Source organism: Podarcis vaucheri (genome assembly GCF_965113315.1).
Source record: "Podarcis vaucheri genome assembly, chromosome: 1".
NCBI classification, from domain to species: domain Eukaryota; kingdom Metazoa; phylum Chordata; class Lepidosauria; order Squamata; family Lacertidae; genus Podarcis; species Podarcis vaucheri.
Genome location: NC_138759.1, coordinates 137056458 through 137072246, shown reverse-complemented (window position 1 = coordinate 137072246; position 15789 = coordinate 137056458). Strand labels below are relative to the sequence as shown.

Below are 15789 nucleotides of genomic sequence, written 5' to 3'. Positions count from 1 at the left end.
CTGCGCCTCTCCCGCTGTCTCCCGAGTTTGCGGGGCTGGCGACGGGGAGGAGCAGGCTCCCCCCCGCCAGCCTTCCAACCAAGTCGGGGGACAGCGGGAAGGGCGCGCTGCGCCTCTCCCGCTGTCCCCCGAGCTTGTGGGGCTGGCGGTGGGGCTCTCCTGAAGCCTGGAGAGCGAGAGGGGTCGGTGTGCACCGACCCCTCTTGCTCTTCAGGCTTCAGCGAAAGCCTGCATGTGCACCATAGGACGCACACACATTTCCCCTTCATTTTTGGAGGGGGAAAAGTGCGTCCTATAGTGCGAAAAATACAGTAAGTTATGCTATTCTTGGCTGGCAGGCTGCGTTGAAGCTTGGTAGTTTACAAAACTGCCCAGTAGAGAAGATCATTACTTTGCATGAAACAAGAAATGTGTCTGCTTGAGATCAATTAAGTAAGGCAGGGAAACTTCTTGCTGTACTGATCAGATAAAGTAATACAAGGCAGTCAGTTATTCTAATTACATTTCTTAGTCACTTTATACAAAAAAAGAAATGTGTCAAAGCATCAAAATAAAATCAGCTAAAAGCCAAATGTAAAGTGGCTAACAATACAAAATTTGTAAAATGAAGACAAAGCAATATAATGAAAAAGACAAGTCCTAACCTGCTCCACCACAGGAGAAGCTAACTTAACATCAAAGAGCCTGGGTAAATATAAATGTCTAAGCCTGGCACCTAAAAATTGACACTGATGGCACCATGAATGTTTCTCTGGCAATAGCATTCCATAGATGGGGTGCCACCACTGAAAAGGTCTATTCCCATGCAGCCACACTCCCCACCTCACTCACACCCTAATGAAAACCACAGCGTCTGGGCTGGTTCCTGTGGTCTGAGACAATCTTTAAGGGGCCTTAAGCCATGTAGAGCAAAATCATTTTTTAAAATGAACCAGAATTTTAAGGCCACATGTGCCCCCAACCACAGCAATAGATCCAGAAGTGCCCCCCAAGCTGTGCACCTGCCCCATTAGGGAGGAGTGCAACTATTTCTAGAAAAGGTTGTGTCCACAGGCAGACACCAGTCTAGCACATCCATTGCCACACCTGCAAATGTAAAAGAGAAAAAAAGCTGCATGTCATCTGCACATTGATAACACACTCCAAATCTCTGCATGATCCCACTCAGCCATTTCATACAGATGCTAAACAATATGAAGCCTGGCCTCCGTGAAACCCCACTGCTTCACCCAAGCGCCACTCTCTGGAAATGGCCATCCGAATAGGGCGGAAACCATCTCAAAACGGTGAACCTAGATCCACTTTGGGCAGCCTCTATAGGAGGTTGTGGGTATTGAAAGCTGGTGAAAAATCAAGGAGAATCAACAGAGGTCACTGTACATGGTGACCTAGGCGGTTCATGTGCCAAAACTATGCCTAAACCCTGACTGAAACTAATCAAGAAAATTATCAATTAAAATTACCAATCAAGCCTTATCCAAGAGAAGTTGGAGTGGTTTTTCATTATTGGATCAGCCTGTATTCCTTTAAAAGTATGCATGTTTTTATGCAACCCAGAACAGCTCATAAAACAAACGTGTCAATTATTTTGGTCTGAAAGTGGCCCAACTTCACAGGCAACCACAAATATATATAATTCATTAGTCAACAACAAACTATTGCACCTAATGTAAAACACTCATCCAACACGCATTACTGAGCCTAGCAGACTCCAAATATTAACTCCTAAGTAGGGTGAATTGATGTTTCCTGTACAATTATCCCACTTTTTAAAACAGTGTGGTTTATAAAAGCTTAAAATAAGCAATAAACACCATGTGACAAAGAAACAAAAAATACCAAAGACAGAAGAGCAGATCATTTTAAAACAGAAGCAAGAACACAGAAAGCAGAGGCTGGATGGCCATCTGTCATGGATGCTTTGCTTGAGATTCCTGCATTGCAGGACCCTTCAAACTCTATGATTCTATGACTAAAAGCATATTGAAGAAGAAAGGATCTTCAACATTCATCAATAAGCCAGAAGAGGAGTTATTGCACCACAGCATAATATGGAATTACTTACAGGCATAAGACATGTTCACAGCCTCCTATGTTCACAGGTTTCTTCAAAATGTCCCTACTGTCAAGGAAAGTATATATATATTAAGTTCCTGTCCTAATTATCAGAATCACATAATTAATTCCTAATAAAGTTCTGGTACAAAGCCTATAGCTTTTTATTTGTTTTGTGTCGTTGCTTTACATCTGCCTTTCCATTCCCCCTTCTGATTTTCCCATGGGAACAGGACAAATCTTAAAGGAAGGCTTAGAATTAGAGCTCATGCTTTGAACGCAGAAAGGTCCCAGGTTTGATTCTTGGCATCTCCAAGTAAAAGAACTTCAGGAAGCAGGGCTGGGGAAAGCCTTTGACTTAGTAACCCGCCCAGAGTGGCTGAGGAAAAGTATTATTATAATAATTGTTGTTGTACCCAGAGGGAAGCGGCCACTCACAGCAGACAGAAGTAGGCTAGATAGACTAGGGCTGCCATTCGTCCCGGATATTACCGGGATTTCAAAGGCAGAAATGATGTCCGGGGGAAATATCAGAAATGTGGTGCTTTGTCCTGGATCTTAGGCAAGTCAATGGAACAACAACTCAACTTTCAGAGTGTCCTGGTTTTCCCTTTTTGAAATAAGGCAACCCTAAGATAGACAGATATGTCTGACTCAGTATACAGCAATTACGTTATTATTTTATCTGTAAGGGGGGAAAGGCAGAGTATAAATACATCTGTAATGGTGATGATATATGTCCAACTTGATTTATTACACACAAGCTAGCTTTACCATCACCACCACCACCATATGAGAAGGGGCCTTTTCTGTGATGGCTCCCTGTTTGTGGAATGCTCTCCCCAGAGAGGGCCTCTGTGGCCTTAGAAGTGGGTGGGATTTTTTTAATGTATTGTGCTTTTTCTTCTCTTTCTTGATTTGAATATATCCATGGAGGAGGGGTTGCTTTTGATTTTAAGTTGTTTTGGCTTGCTTTGGGCAAGATAAAAGCAACCGACAAATTTAATACATAACAATAAATAGCAATAACAACACAGCACCTTTATGAGGAAAGTGTTTGACAGGTTCCTGCCCGGAGAGACTTACAATGCAAAACAGAGGAGACTTGGGGTGAGCTGGTGAAGGAGGGTAAGAATAAATGGGGGGAGACAGCAGGGATCTTTCAAGGTGGTCCCACTGGGTATGAAGAAGCCCCCTTCTCCCCCCACCCACCCCCGCAGCGCGGGCGCAGGGACACAGACATGGAAACCTATGTATTTTTGCACACACGCACATCATGCTGTGGGGGTGGTTGTTTTTCTTTGTTATTCTGCTTTATATTTTTGTGTTTTTATAAACCCTCCTGTGATATAATAATAATAAACACACGCCGTGTATATTTACACACACACACACATATATACATATCTATATGTGTATATATTTATATATATACATGGATATCTACATGCCCGCCCCCCCCCCGGGACAACTGATTACCACTGCGAGCAGCTGAGGGCCTCGGCCAGCCTGGCCAGGGCGGCGCCCGTCTCCTTCCACCGGCGGCCTCTTGGCTCGGCCTCCATGCGTCCCTCGGGCTGGTTCCCCGAGCGCCCCCGCAGCGCCGCGGCCCTCATGGCTCGCCCGCGCCTCGCGACACCACAGGAGCCCGCCGCCGCTTCGAATTCCGCCGCCGCCGCCGCCCGCCGGCTCCGCCCCTCGCCCAGCGCGCCGGCGCCAACCGCCGAGGGAAACGCGCGCGCAGAGCCGCCGCCGAAGGGGCCTTTCCGGGTGGAGGCGCCGCCCTCCGGGGAAGAGAAAGAGAGCCGGGAAGGTCTTTGGCGGCCTGGAAGCCCCTTCGCTCCGCCTTGGAGGCCTCTCTGCGCCCGGGATCCCTCTGCGCGTGGCGGGGCAGCGCCACCTCCCTTCCCCCTTCCCCGGCATCTGGGCGGGGTGGCTCGGCGGGTGGGATTGCAGCCCCGTGGCTCCAGCAGGCGGGCGGGCGGGCAGAGGGGACTCAAGGATGCGCAGCGCCAGCCCCTCCTTTCCTTGTTAAAAAGTGTGGCGCTTGCCCTGGCCACTTAGTGGCGAGTAACCGACACCTATTATTTATCCAGGGGGAAAAGCACTGGCGAGGATGAAGCCAAGTGATAGAGATGTTTTGGCAAAAAGCAGATCTGGACTTTTGCAACAGAGGTCTGCTGGTAGGTAAGTGGATGTTCTGCCCCCCTCGGTTTGATTCAGAGGTTTCCTGTGGCAGAGGCATGAGAATCCAACATTAAAGTAACCTGGAAGACTGCAGAAATAATTCCAAGTCGGATAATGCGAAACCAGTTTTTACTAAACAGAAAAGACAAAAGAAAAGAACTTCTAGAGTTCAATTAGTATAAAATCAAGGTCTGAAATCAAACAGCCATATGTGGAAAAGTGTTAAAACAGAACATGCCCCATTATATAATCAAGTGGTGTACAAATTTTATTTTATTTTCTCTAAAGAATTATTCCAATCATCCCCACTTTGCCATTTATGCATCCAGATTGTCTTCCACTTCTCTGACCCATATCCATCCTGCCGTGCAAACTTAAATTTGAGCCCTAGAACAGGGAGGAAATGTACAAGCTGAGCATGTGAATGCAAAACTAGCCAATTTGCATCAGTAATATTGATCTGCATGACTTCTTTTGAGGCCACGGTGTTAATATTGTAAGCTTAATGTACGTAAAATATTGCGGTTGTATTTGGAATACTGTAAAGAGAAGTTTACCTTAAGCAAGAGGCTCCACTCTAGGTGAAAGCGGAAAGCTGGTGTTTTTTCTATTTCAATGAGCTAAACTACCTGATGACACATCGCTGCAGCTCTCACATATAAGAGAGGAAACCTGAGAAGTCAGAGATGGCCAGTAGTAGCAGTAGCAGAGAAGCTCTGCAATGATGAACATTTCATCTCTGGCATCGGAGAGAGGAAAGTTTACTGAAGTGCATATAGGACTGAATCACATTACATGCTTTAGTGTTACTTTGTTCATGTAATGTTTATATGTAACTAGTTTTAAGATTATTCTGCAGTAAAGCTTTGAAACTAATTCTTTGGGTATAAGGCTCATTTATTTCTACACAAGGTCCAAATTAGGAATTCCTCTGAAAAGCTATTGACACAGGGCTGAACTTATGGGGTGGTGGTGAGGGCAATGAAATGTGTGTTCAAAATGTGGTCAGTCCCTAAGCCTGACGTTTGAAAAACCTGTGGAATGCAGTGGTATTAACATGTTCCTAAAGAGGCTTCAAGCACTTCTGTAGCTTCTATTCTTCCCCCTTCATTTATCACATTCTTCCTGACACAGATATTTCACTGGCCATTGTTTTCGTTCAATAACGTTTCAGGGTTCAACCCATTCTACTGCTTTTTATTGCTTGCTGTTTTTAAAAAGATACCTCTGCAGAAATCTGCACACACACCCCTTCTGTAATTACTGGAGCACATAAAGCAGTTATAGCAGGAATTTATCACTTTCAGGTAGAAATACTCTGAGCCAAATAAAAGATAGAATAGGGATGCCAAAAGCAATTTATAACAGGCTCACTGACATTTCATGTTGTGAAGCCTTAACCAGTGAATAAGCACCAAGTCATAAATCTCTACGCAAACGTGATTAGAGCAAGCAAGTTATTCTTGGAGGGAGCCCTATCATAAATATATTCTCTGATGCAAAGCAGCAAAATTTGGTTGACAAAAGTCATTAAAAACAGCTGTCAGTAAAATGTACAACCATTCTCTCTTTTAAATCCTTTGCCATGCCACTAGCTGTTTGGGACTAAGGTAAATTGTTCATTTTGGTAAAAGAGCACTGGCAACATTGCACCTCTTTCATATTTTATAAAGAGCTTAGTGGTATTCTCAAGTGTTATTTTTGGTGTGTGTATATCAAGTGTGCAATGGGGAATCATTGCTCCATTTGGGGCTAATCGTTAACAGCAAAGTTTGTAGCTGAAAACCTCCTTCCATTGAATTGACTCATAGTATTGTGCACATTTCACACAGGGCTGCTCCCAACATAATGTTGGCGGCATATAGAAGCCAATGTGAAGTGACTTCCATTCTCTGGGCCTATGTGGGTTTTCTTCCTTTGTGGGTGTTATGAGGCCCAGCCCTGGTATCAGAAAAGTGGGGCAGCCACCTCCAGCAACTGATGTCGGGTGGCTGACAGCGATGGCACAGTGCTGGAGGACAGAGCTGTATCTGCCACACGGCCTGCCCCTTAAACTAGCCAGATGTGCTCTGGTGCTATGGAGGACCCTGGTCCATTGCCAGTGTTGAAGTAAGATTTAACTGAAAGTACAAACAGCTTCCCTTATAAACCCAGGGACAGTGGGTGGTTTGTGTGCCAACCTGGATGTCTCCATCGACATATAAGACCATGAACATACAAACATTCAGGTTTTAGAAATGCTACAGTAAATCACCATCAAAATAATAACTATGACAATAAAAAGCTGGGATTTCACACATGACGGTGTTGAAGGAAACACTGATTCTGACGTGCATTCAAAGTAACACATTTGTCATTTCAGTTTTATTCATGCCATGCTCTACCTTCAAAAGGCCAAACAGAGGCTTACTTCTGTCTAGGTGATCTAGATTCTGCCTAGGTTAAGCTTCCTTGCCTTTAGCACTGAATCCAGTTTCTTGACCATTCTCCTGCTATTTATCCAAAAAGAAAGTTAACATTGGATAACATGGTGTTTGAACTGTGCCTGGGATACAGTGAATTGGAGTTAATCGTGAGGAAACAGATCAGGTAATGCACATTGGATGAAGACATTCCTACCCCTTCCTGGTATGTATTAGTGACGTAAGAAACTGAAACAACCTCACTGCTTTTATTGGGTACATAGCCTACAGTAAGTAACATGAGAGGTTATCCTGAACTACCCAGATTCGCTGTCCCAAAGAGCCAGTATGCCCTCCCCAATATAGACAATACTTACTTGAGAACAAGCACCATTGTAGAATATACAATGTCCAAAGTAAACATAAACAAGGTTGTGCTGCTAGTTTCTTAACCATTTTGCTGTACCAGCTATGTGGTCAGTCATCTGATATGTCTTCATCACTGGTGTTACTTTAAGCCTCTGATTTAGAAGATGAACAGGAGGTGAAAGTACAAGTAGAAAGTATAAAAATGCCCCTCCTTCCTACATACTTTTTTTTAAAGTCTCTCCTGTGATAAATGGTAACAGGCTGGTGGATGCTATTTCATAGTTCTGCTGAGAAATACAGTGAATGTGACTTCTCAGTGATTAGCAATGGTGTGTGGCTGAAGCTTCCCAAACTTTCTTGGGCTTGTCTGGACAGGAGCTTTTATCACAGGAACCAATCCTAAGAAAGCAATCTTGAGATGACAATGCTGTATCAGGCAGTCTCAGCTGAGATGGGAAACATGGGAATAAGGAAACGACCAAGGAAACGCAGCACTTTATAAGAGATGCTGATGGTTTCCTTTTTTAAATAAAGCATTAAATATTTGCAATCAATCGCAGGCATGCAAACAAATAAAAAGAAACACCCACGAATATTTTTTCCATTATTATTGTAGTTTCCCCCATGTTATCTATACTATTTTCTTACGCACAGCTGCCTTTATCATCTGTGTCACACAAGTAGCACCTGTAAGAAGTGTTGGATCCTTGCATTTTGTGGCACTAGTAGTTTTGCTACCAATGAAACTCTGCATATCCTCATACGGACAGTATTTCATCATTGTAAATCTAAGCAGCGTGGCAACCTCTTACCCAGAGTTTCCTCCAGTCTTTTAGGGGCCCAATATGTTGTATATACGATTTTTCTGTGGGATTTTAAAAAAATTAAAATTGGAGTGGAAGCCAGTATTGCCCCCATTGCTTATTCCCACAAGTTCCGAAATCATTGGCTCCCTTCCCCCCAAGTCCTCCTGGGACCTTCTCAATAGCGGATCCCAATTTGTGGAAAGCCCTCCCTGGGAAAGTCTATCTCCCTCCCTCATTGTTAACATTCAGGAGAAATTTAAGAACATTCCTATTCACCCAAACATTGGGTGTCAGAAATATACAGCTCCTGGCAACCTTTTGATTATTAGCTGTGAGGATATTTGATTGTTTTTAAATGTTTCCAGGTTTTTAAACTGCTTTTGCATTGTTTGGCTGTTTTGTGGTTTGCCACTCCTGGACAGCTTTGGGAGGAAGAGTGGGATAGAAATTTTACAAATAAATAGTTACATATTTCCCTCAATATCACTTACATTAAAGCTTGCTAAATTGGTGTTTGCCATTACTGTCCTCCAACAGAGCCAGAACTACAGATGTTTCTGCAACTGGCAACACAGCAGGTCTGAATAATTTTTATAGTAAATGCCTCAGCTGGATACACTGCCATTGCATTTGAGCTGTGAAACCATATCATCTCCATATCTCTTGCCCAGTTAGCAGCTGTAGCTTGCAATCCTGAATATGTTTACCTGGGAATAAGTATCAGTGAACTACTGCACTCCAGGTCTTTTTGACTACAACTCCCAACATCCCTCACCATTGGTCATGCTGGCTGAGGCGGGTGGAAACTGTAGTCCAAAACATCTGGAGGGTCCCAAGTGGGTTGAGGAAGAAGCCCCAGAGCATTCTGAAATACTGGCCTGGATCAGGGAATGGATGAGGCCATCCCACCTGAGAGAATGGAAAGGCGCTGCCCCGCCTGCTGCCTGCTCCACTTGCCACTCCTGCTGAAGCCTTGCTTCCTGGGGCTGCCTCAGGGGCGCTGCGTGGACGCTTCAGACCTGACCCAGGAGTGGAGCGGCTGCCGCTGCTACCCACATCCCAGCCCCAAACGCCAGCCCAGGCGTGGCTTCCCTCAATGAGGGAACTATAGTGGGGGTGCCTGGTTGCGCCCCCTCAAAACATGAGCCCGGGGCAATGCCCCCCCATGTTACACTACGAGATCTTGTGGGAGCCTAGCAAGATCGCGCAGAGACTTTCAGAGGCCTCACACGACCTTCCCAGGCCCCAGCAAGCAGGGCTCTCCTGAGAGCTCCCCAGACCCTAGGAGCTGCTGGGTCAGTGCACCTGGATGTTAACCAGAAGGTTGGTGGTTGAAGCCCACATAGGAGCAGCTGTGGGCAGGATTCTGGCATTGCAGGGGTAGGACTAGATGACCCTTGGGGTCCCTTCTAATTCAACAGTGCTATGATTCTATGATTCCACCTTTTTGATATGTGATTGAGGCCGGCTGGCGTGGCAACCAAGGTGTCCACTCTTGCTGCTGTGCCTCATTTAGCCCTGAGGTTAGGGCTTTCCTGTATGTCTACAGGATTTCAGCCAGAATAGCATTGGAAATTACCGTAGGTTGCCAATTTGGTTGAAGTTTTCTTTTCAAACCAGGAGAAACCACCAGTGGAGGGGCTGGGTTGTATTAAGCATAAGGTCAGTAAAGAGACATGACTCCAACTTGACCTGGAGTAAATGTTTAAGCTATTTATTGACTTGGGCGTTGTGTTGATTCAAGTACCTACATTCATATTAGTTGCATAATTATAACATATTCTTCAATTTTATTACCTTAACTATGAAAATGTGTTACTTTTATGACACCTTATATGTACTGGGCACTGTACACTAGCTAAAATCAATAAAGAAAATTAATAAAATGTAGTTATAAAACAATAAAAAGCTTTGCCTGCAGGCTTACAATCTAAACATATTCCCATTTTAAATACTTCCCAGTGCAATCCTATACATGTCTTCTCAAAAGTAATCCCTGTTCAATTCCATGGGAATTACTCTAGGTAAGTACATATAGCACTGCAGCCTCTGATTTTGTAATACTTGTTTTCACACATCAATATTTTTACATTTTCTATTGTATCAATAAAATAGGAAAGCACAAAGTATGTATAATAGAGTAGCATAAAATCAAAATTCTGAATTCTGGAAGTTGTATTATAATTATCAGCCGCCTCAGCTTTTGTAGCTGGAGTCAGTCCGGACCAGATGGGAAAGGCCTGCAAGGCAGAGAGCAGGTCCCCCAGGACTCCCAGCCCAGATGCTCCCTGGCCTCTTCAGGAGCCTCCGCTTTTGTAGCTGGGACCAATCAGCATTAACTACCCCATTTTAGCAATGTACCAGGTTATTGTTTTTTTTCTTTTTGCAGACATAAACCGTACAGTCATACAACATTTGCTAAAGTTGCTTCTGTAGCTTCTAGTAATTCATTTCAAACATATTTTCTGTTATAGTCTTATCCTGCTGTATTCATGATTTTCCTGTACAGTCCGACTGTGCCACAGAGGAGTCCTGTCTGGTTTAGAGAGGCTGGCCCAAATCAACAGGGGGGAATTTTCAGCCATTTCACCTACTTTGAAATCTGATGCTTCTACTTTGTTTTTAGCTGCATTCTGAGGGGTGGTTTGAAATTCTGTTTGGGGAAGGAGAAACTAAGAGAGGCTGCCATTTTGGTTTTTCGCAGGAAAACCTGTTCTGGTGTGATTTTTAAAGTTTCAGAAATTAAAATATTATAATAATAAAAAATTATTTATAGCCCTCCTTCCCCAGCCAAGACCAGGCTCAGGGCGGCTAACAACCAATAATAAAAACAAGTTGATTAAAATACAATTTAGAAAAATGATTAAAATACAACATTAAAACATTAGGATTCAGCCTCTTCACAGGAGGAGAAAGGAGAAAGAAAGAGGGGGAGGGAATCAAACTGATTCTAAGCCAAAGGCCAGGCGGAACAACTCTGTCTTACAGGCCCTGCAGAAAGAAGTCAAATCCCGCAGGGCCCTGGTCTCATGAGGCAGAGTGTCCCACCAGGCCGGAGCCAGTGCTGAGAAGGCCCTGGCTCTGGTTGAGGCTAATCTAACTTCCTTAGGGCCCGGGACCTCTAGGGTGCTATATATGGACCTTAAGGTCCTCCATGGGGCATACCAGGAGAGGCGGTCCCGTAGGTACAAGGGTCCTAGGCCATGAAGGGCTTTAAAGGTCAAAACCAGCACCTTAAATCTGACCCTGTACTCCACCGAGAGCCAGTGCAGCTGGAAAAGCTCTGGGTGAATATGCTCCCATGGCAGAGACCCCGTGAGGAGCCTCGCTGCAGCATTCTGCACCCGCTGGAGTTTCTGGGACAGCTTCAAGGGCAGCCACAGGTCAGGTCGGCCAGGTCGGGGTGGGAAAGGTAAGGGACCAACTGCTTGATGCGGCAAAGGTGGAAAAATGTTGCCTTGGCTGTTGCTGTAACCTGCGCCTCCATGGAGAGGAAGGCGTCAAGGATTACACCCAAACTCTTAACGGAAGGCAATGACACTAATTGGGCCCCCGCAAGAGAAGGGAGTTGGTCCCTCATCCCCATGCCATCCCGACCCAGCCAGAGGACCTCTGTCTTCGAAGGATTTAGTTTCAATCAGCTCCCACGAAACCATCCAGCCACAGCTTCCAAGCATCTTGTCAGTGCGTTCGGGGCCGAGTCGGTGTGGCCATCCATCAGCAGATAGAGCTGAGTGTCATCAGCATATTGGTGACAACCCAGCCCAAAGCTCCGGATAATCTGGGCAAGGGAGCGCATAAAGATGTTAAAAAGTATCGGGGAGAGAATTGCGCCCTGCGGCACTCCACACACCAAGGAGTGGCGTGACGACATTTCCCTCCCTAGTGCCACCCTCTGTCCCCGACCAGAGATAAAAGAGCACAACCAGTTATGGGCTATGCCCTGTATCCCCACGTCTGCAAGGCGATGGTCCAGAAGATCATGATCGACCATGTCAAAGGCTGCTGACAAATCTAAAAGGATCAGCAGTCCCAACCCACCTCGATCCAGTTGTCTGCGGAGATAATCTGTTAGGGTGACCAGAGCCGTCTCGGTCCCAGAACCAGGACGGAATCCAGACTGAAATGGATCTAAAGCCGATATTTCCTCCAGAAACCTACCAAGCTGTTCAGCAACCGCTCTCTCAATTACCTTACCCAGATATGGGAGATTTGAAACTGGGTGGTAATTGGATAGATCTAAAGGATCTAGTAAACTTTTCTTTAAGAGCGGACACACCATTGCTTCCTTCAGCTCCCCTGGGAATAGCCCCATGCCAAGGGACAAATTGATAATTTCAACCAGGGGGGTCTGCGCAATATGTGGGCACACCCTAATCAGCCAAGATGGGCACGGATTGAGGAGGCAGGTGGTGGGCCTACCAGCTTGGAGGAGTCTATCCACATCAGCAAGGAGCATCCGATCGAAATGGTCCAACACTGGACTCGAGGACAGTCAAAGGGCCTCCAGTTCTGTCACTGTATCTAAATTGGCAGGGAGGTCACGGCGAAGCAACAGGACTTTCTCCACAAAAAAGCTCGCAAATGCCTCACAGCTGCGGGTTGAATTTGTGCTTAAATTTGGTTGTCCTCCTAAGGACGTTATTGATCTAATTATTCTAAAAAGTTGTACCGGGCGAGAGCTAGCAGATGCAATGGAAGCTGCGAAGTAATATTTCTTAGCAGCTTTCATGGCCAGCTCATAGGCTTTCATAAGCATCCTATAAGATGTTCTTGAAGCTCCATCACAAGTCCATCGCCATACTCGCTCTATCCGTCTGAGATCCCACTTCATTTTCTGGAGCTCCTCGGTAAACCAAGGGGCCCGGTTTCGATGGGGTCGCAGAGGGTGCTTAGGCGCAATCTCATCGATGGCTGCCAAGAGCCGGTTATTCCAGTCCTCAACAAGGTCATCTAATGAGTCGCCAGGAGGGGCAGGGTCCCGCAAGGCCTGACGGAATCTATCAGGATCCATCAGCCTTTGTGGGCGAGCCCAAATAGGCTTGCCACCCGAGCAGGGGAGGAGCGGGAAGTCAATCTTGGCTTTCAGAGCATAGTGATCAGACCATGGCACTTCCACCGGGGGGAGCATGATCACATCTATGCCTGCACCAAAGATCAAATCCAGGGTGTGGCCTGCTTGATGGGTGGAGCCAAAAACAAACTGGGAGAGCCCCAGCGTTGCCATGGAGATCACTAGGTCCAGAGCCTGTAAGGAGGGGGCGGCATAGGCATGGACGTTGAAGTCTCCCAAATCCAATAGGCTTGGGAACTCCAAGGCCCAGCCAGCCGCCACCTCCAGCAGGTCTGACTGGGTGGCTGCTCCTGCCATTAAAAAAAATCTGCCTCATTTGCTACTCACTGGGGGCCACAATGATAGTGGATAGTGAGCGTAAATCTACAGAAACACACAGGAGTTGAAATGTTACACAATCCTCCAAAGTATGGCAGTGATTGAAACAGCAGTGTTAAAAATATAAAGTTACAGAGAGATGTTTTATACATTTTTTATGATTGGATTTCTTTTTTAAAAAATTAAGCATGTCTTGGAAGAAAAACCCTTAAAGATACATTATTCAGAAGGAGACCCAAAAGGTGTCCCATGCAGTATGTGTGTCTGTTGGGGGTGGGGAATATTAGAGATCTATAGTGCAGTTCTGTGGGTGTCTAATCAGAAACAAGCCACAGTGAGTTTAATAAGTTTTATTAAGCAAATGTGCAAAGTTAGGGGTGAAACAATTTCATGATGCCATTTCACCTTGAACCATAGCTGTCAACGTTTTCCTTTTTTTAAGGGAAATTCCCTTATTCTGAATAGGATTCCTCGCAAAAGTTGAAAAGCTATGCCTTGAACTGCTGGGTCAGTTTTACAAAATTGTGGTGGAATCACACTTTCTCCTTATCCCAAGTTTGATCCTGATCCCCCGCCCCCACCCTCATCCCTCAGCTAGCTATTCCATAGCCCAGTGGTTTTCAGCTAGTGTGCCCTGGCACCCTGGGGTGCCTTGAATGATGGTCAGGGGTGCCATGGGCAACCCTGGCCTCTGTCCCTCTTTCCTTCCCTCCCTCCTCTGATGCCCTCTTGCATCTCTGCCTCCCAAAGGCTTGCACAGCTGTTTATTTTAGCAGCCCTGGCTATAAACTCAACAGGTGAATGGGGGCTCTGGAAGGCACCTCTCTTTGGGGTGGGGATGGGGCAGCTCAGAGACCATCCTGTAATGACAAACTTGAGCTCCCCAGGCCCACCAACATGGAGCTGAGATTTTCGTGTATTAGATGGTCTGACGAGCTGGATGGGGAAATCTTTGGGGAGTTGTTCTCAGAGAAATACTTCATTATGAGAGAGAACCTCTTAAATTACGCATGTCCTGAAACAAAATAAAAAAAATTCCTTCCTGTAGCACCTTAAAGACCAACTAAGTTAGTTCTTGGTATAAGCTTTCGTGTGCATGCACACTTCTTCAGATACACTGAAACAGAAGTTGCCAGATCCTTCTATATATAGAGAAGGTGGGGAGGGGTATTACTCAGAAGGGTGGTGGGAATCGGAGATTGGCAGATAGCTGAGATGAGCCTGATGAGCCTGTTGACGACTCTTAACGACTGTAGTAGGTCTTACAGGAAAAGGCAAGGGGTGAGAAGGTGAGAAGTGGCTTAGTCATGTATAATGAGATAAGAATCCAATGTCTCTGTTCAGAATGTCCTGAAACAATAATAGACTTGTTTCAGGACTTGATCTCACTCCTTCAAGCCTGCTTGACTCAAAAAAAGGCAACACGGCGGCCATTACGTCCTAAAAAATCCAAACCCTGGTTCGATCAGGAATGCCACGCTATGAAGCTTACTTTGCTGGGAAAATATAGGAACTATAGGTCTGCCAATCTACCTTCACTCCCTGCAGAGTGGTTTGAAGCCAAACATATAAAGCTTCAATGAAAAATAAGAAGCTTCAGGCCCAAAGGGGAGCGTGGCAATGCCTAACAGAGGCTTCCTGAAGGAGAGATTCAGCTCAGAGACCAGCGGCGGCAGCAGCAGCAGTTGCCTGGAGGACTCCCAAGGAGAGGGGAGAGGAGAGGGGGCTGAGGGCACACTCCGCAAGGGAGAAAAGGGTGAGGGGCTGCCAGCTCTGCAGGCAAGGGGGGACATAGCTGGGCTCCTGAGCCCCACAGAGGTGCCACAGAAAGCATGTAGTTGGTTAAAGGAGCTGTGGACTCAAAAAACGTTGAAAACCTCTACCATAGCCCTTTGCGCTGCTACCACTGGTGTTTTACCCTTGACAACTGACTGCACTAAAATAACATTATATTTTGTCATTTATACTGCCTAGGCTTTTTTACCTTCAAAAAGCTACATTTATTCTTGGCTGCCTACAATATAACACTAAAATACCTGAAAATGCTAATATTGAAATAAGAAGAAAACACATTTTTCCTGTCATCCAGAAATGCCCTTGGATACCCCGGCTTGCCAGATGGCAGAGATGCTTTAGTCACTGATTTCTATTCAGCAGGACAGAAATACTTCCTGCTTATTTATTGCAGGAATGCAGGAACTAGCAGTTTTCTGTGGCAGCATAATATAGAACTGAAACATAAATAATGCAAGATACCTGTGGAACATCCATCAGACCCTGTGCTAAGATGCAAACTAGATGTGTTGGGGGCAGCAGCATTTGTTCTTTGTGGGACTGCCCTGTTCACATGTAAGTTAGGGTTGCAGTTTATTACGCCAGCAAGTGGGGAACAAGTAACACCTTCCCATCACCTCAGGTGCTTTTCTCCAGGTTCCAGTCACCTCTAGTGCCAGAGCTAGGTTGGCCCTATATCATCCACTGCTATGATGATAGAATCGTAGAGCTGGAAGGGACTCCAAGGATCATCTCTTCCAACCTTCTGCAGTGCAGAAATCTCACTGAAAACATGCATGATAGA

General features: G+C 45.6%; 1 protein-coding gene and 1 long non-coding RNA gene across 3 annotated transcripts in view; one reads left to right on the top strand and one right to left on the bottom strand.

Moving 5' to 3' along the window:
• BARD1 (BRCA1 associated RING domain 1) overlaps positions 1 to 3683 on the bottom strand; it is a 65772-nt gene extending 62089 nt beyond the window's left edge. Inside the window, exons 1-2 of one of the 2 annotated variants that reach the window (XM_082228105.1) lie at positions 3535 to 3683; positions 2066 to 2122 (exon numbers count right to left, since the gene is read on the bottom strand). In XM_082228105.1, coding sequence (XP_082084231.1) covers positions 2066 to 2122; positions 3535 to 3671 — 194 coding nt within the window. In that variant the 5' untranslated portion in view covers positions 3672 to 3683. The remainder of the gene's footprint in view (positions 1 to 2065; positions 2123 to 3534) is intronic. The other variant, XM_082228106.1, reaches the window with a different exon arrangement.
• A 172-nt stretch (positions 3684 to 3855) lies between these two features.
• LOC309532062 lies at positions 3856 to 5118 on the top strand. Its single transcript, XR_014219571.1, has 2 exons — positions 3856 to 4125; positions 4863 to 5118. It is a non-coding gene; the product is annotated as an uncharacterized lncRNA (long non-coding RNA).
• The last annotated feature ends 10671 nt before the right edge of the window (positions 5119 to 15789 follow it).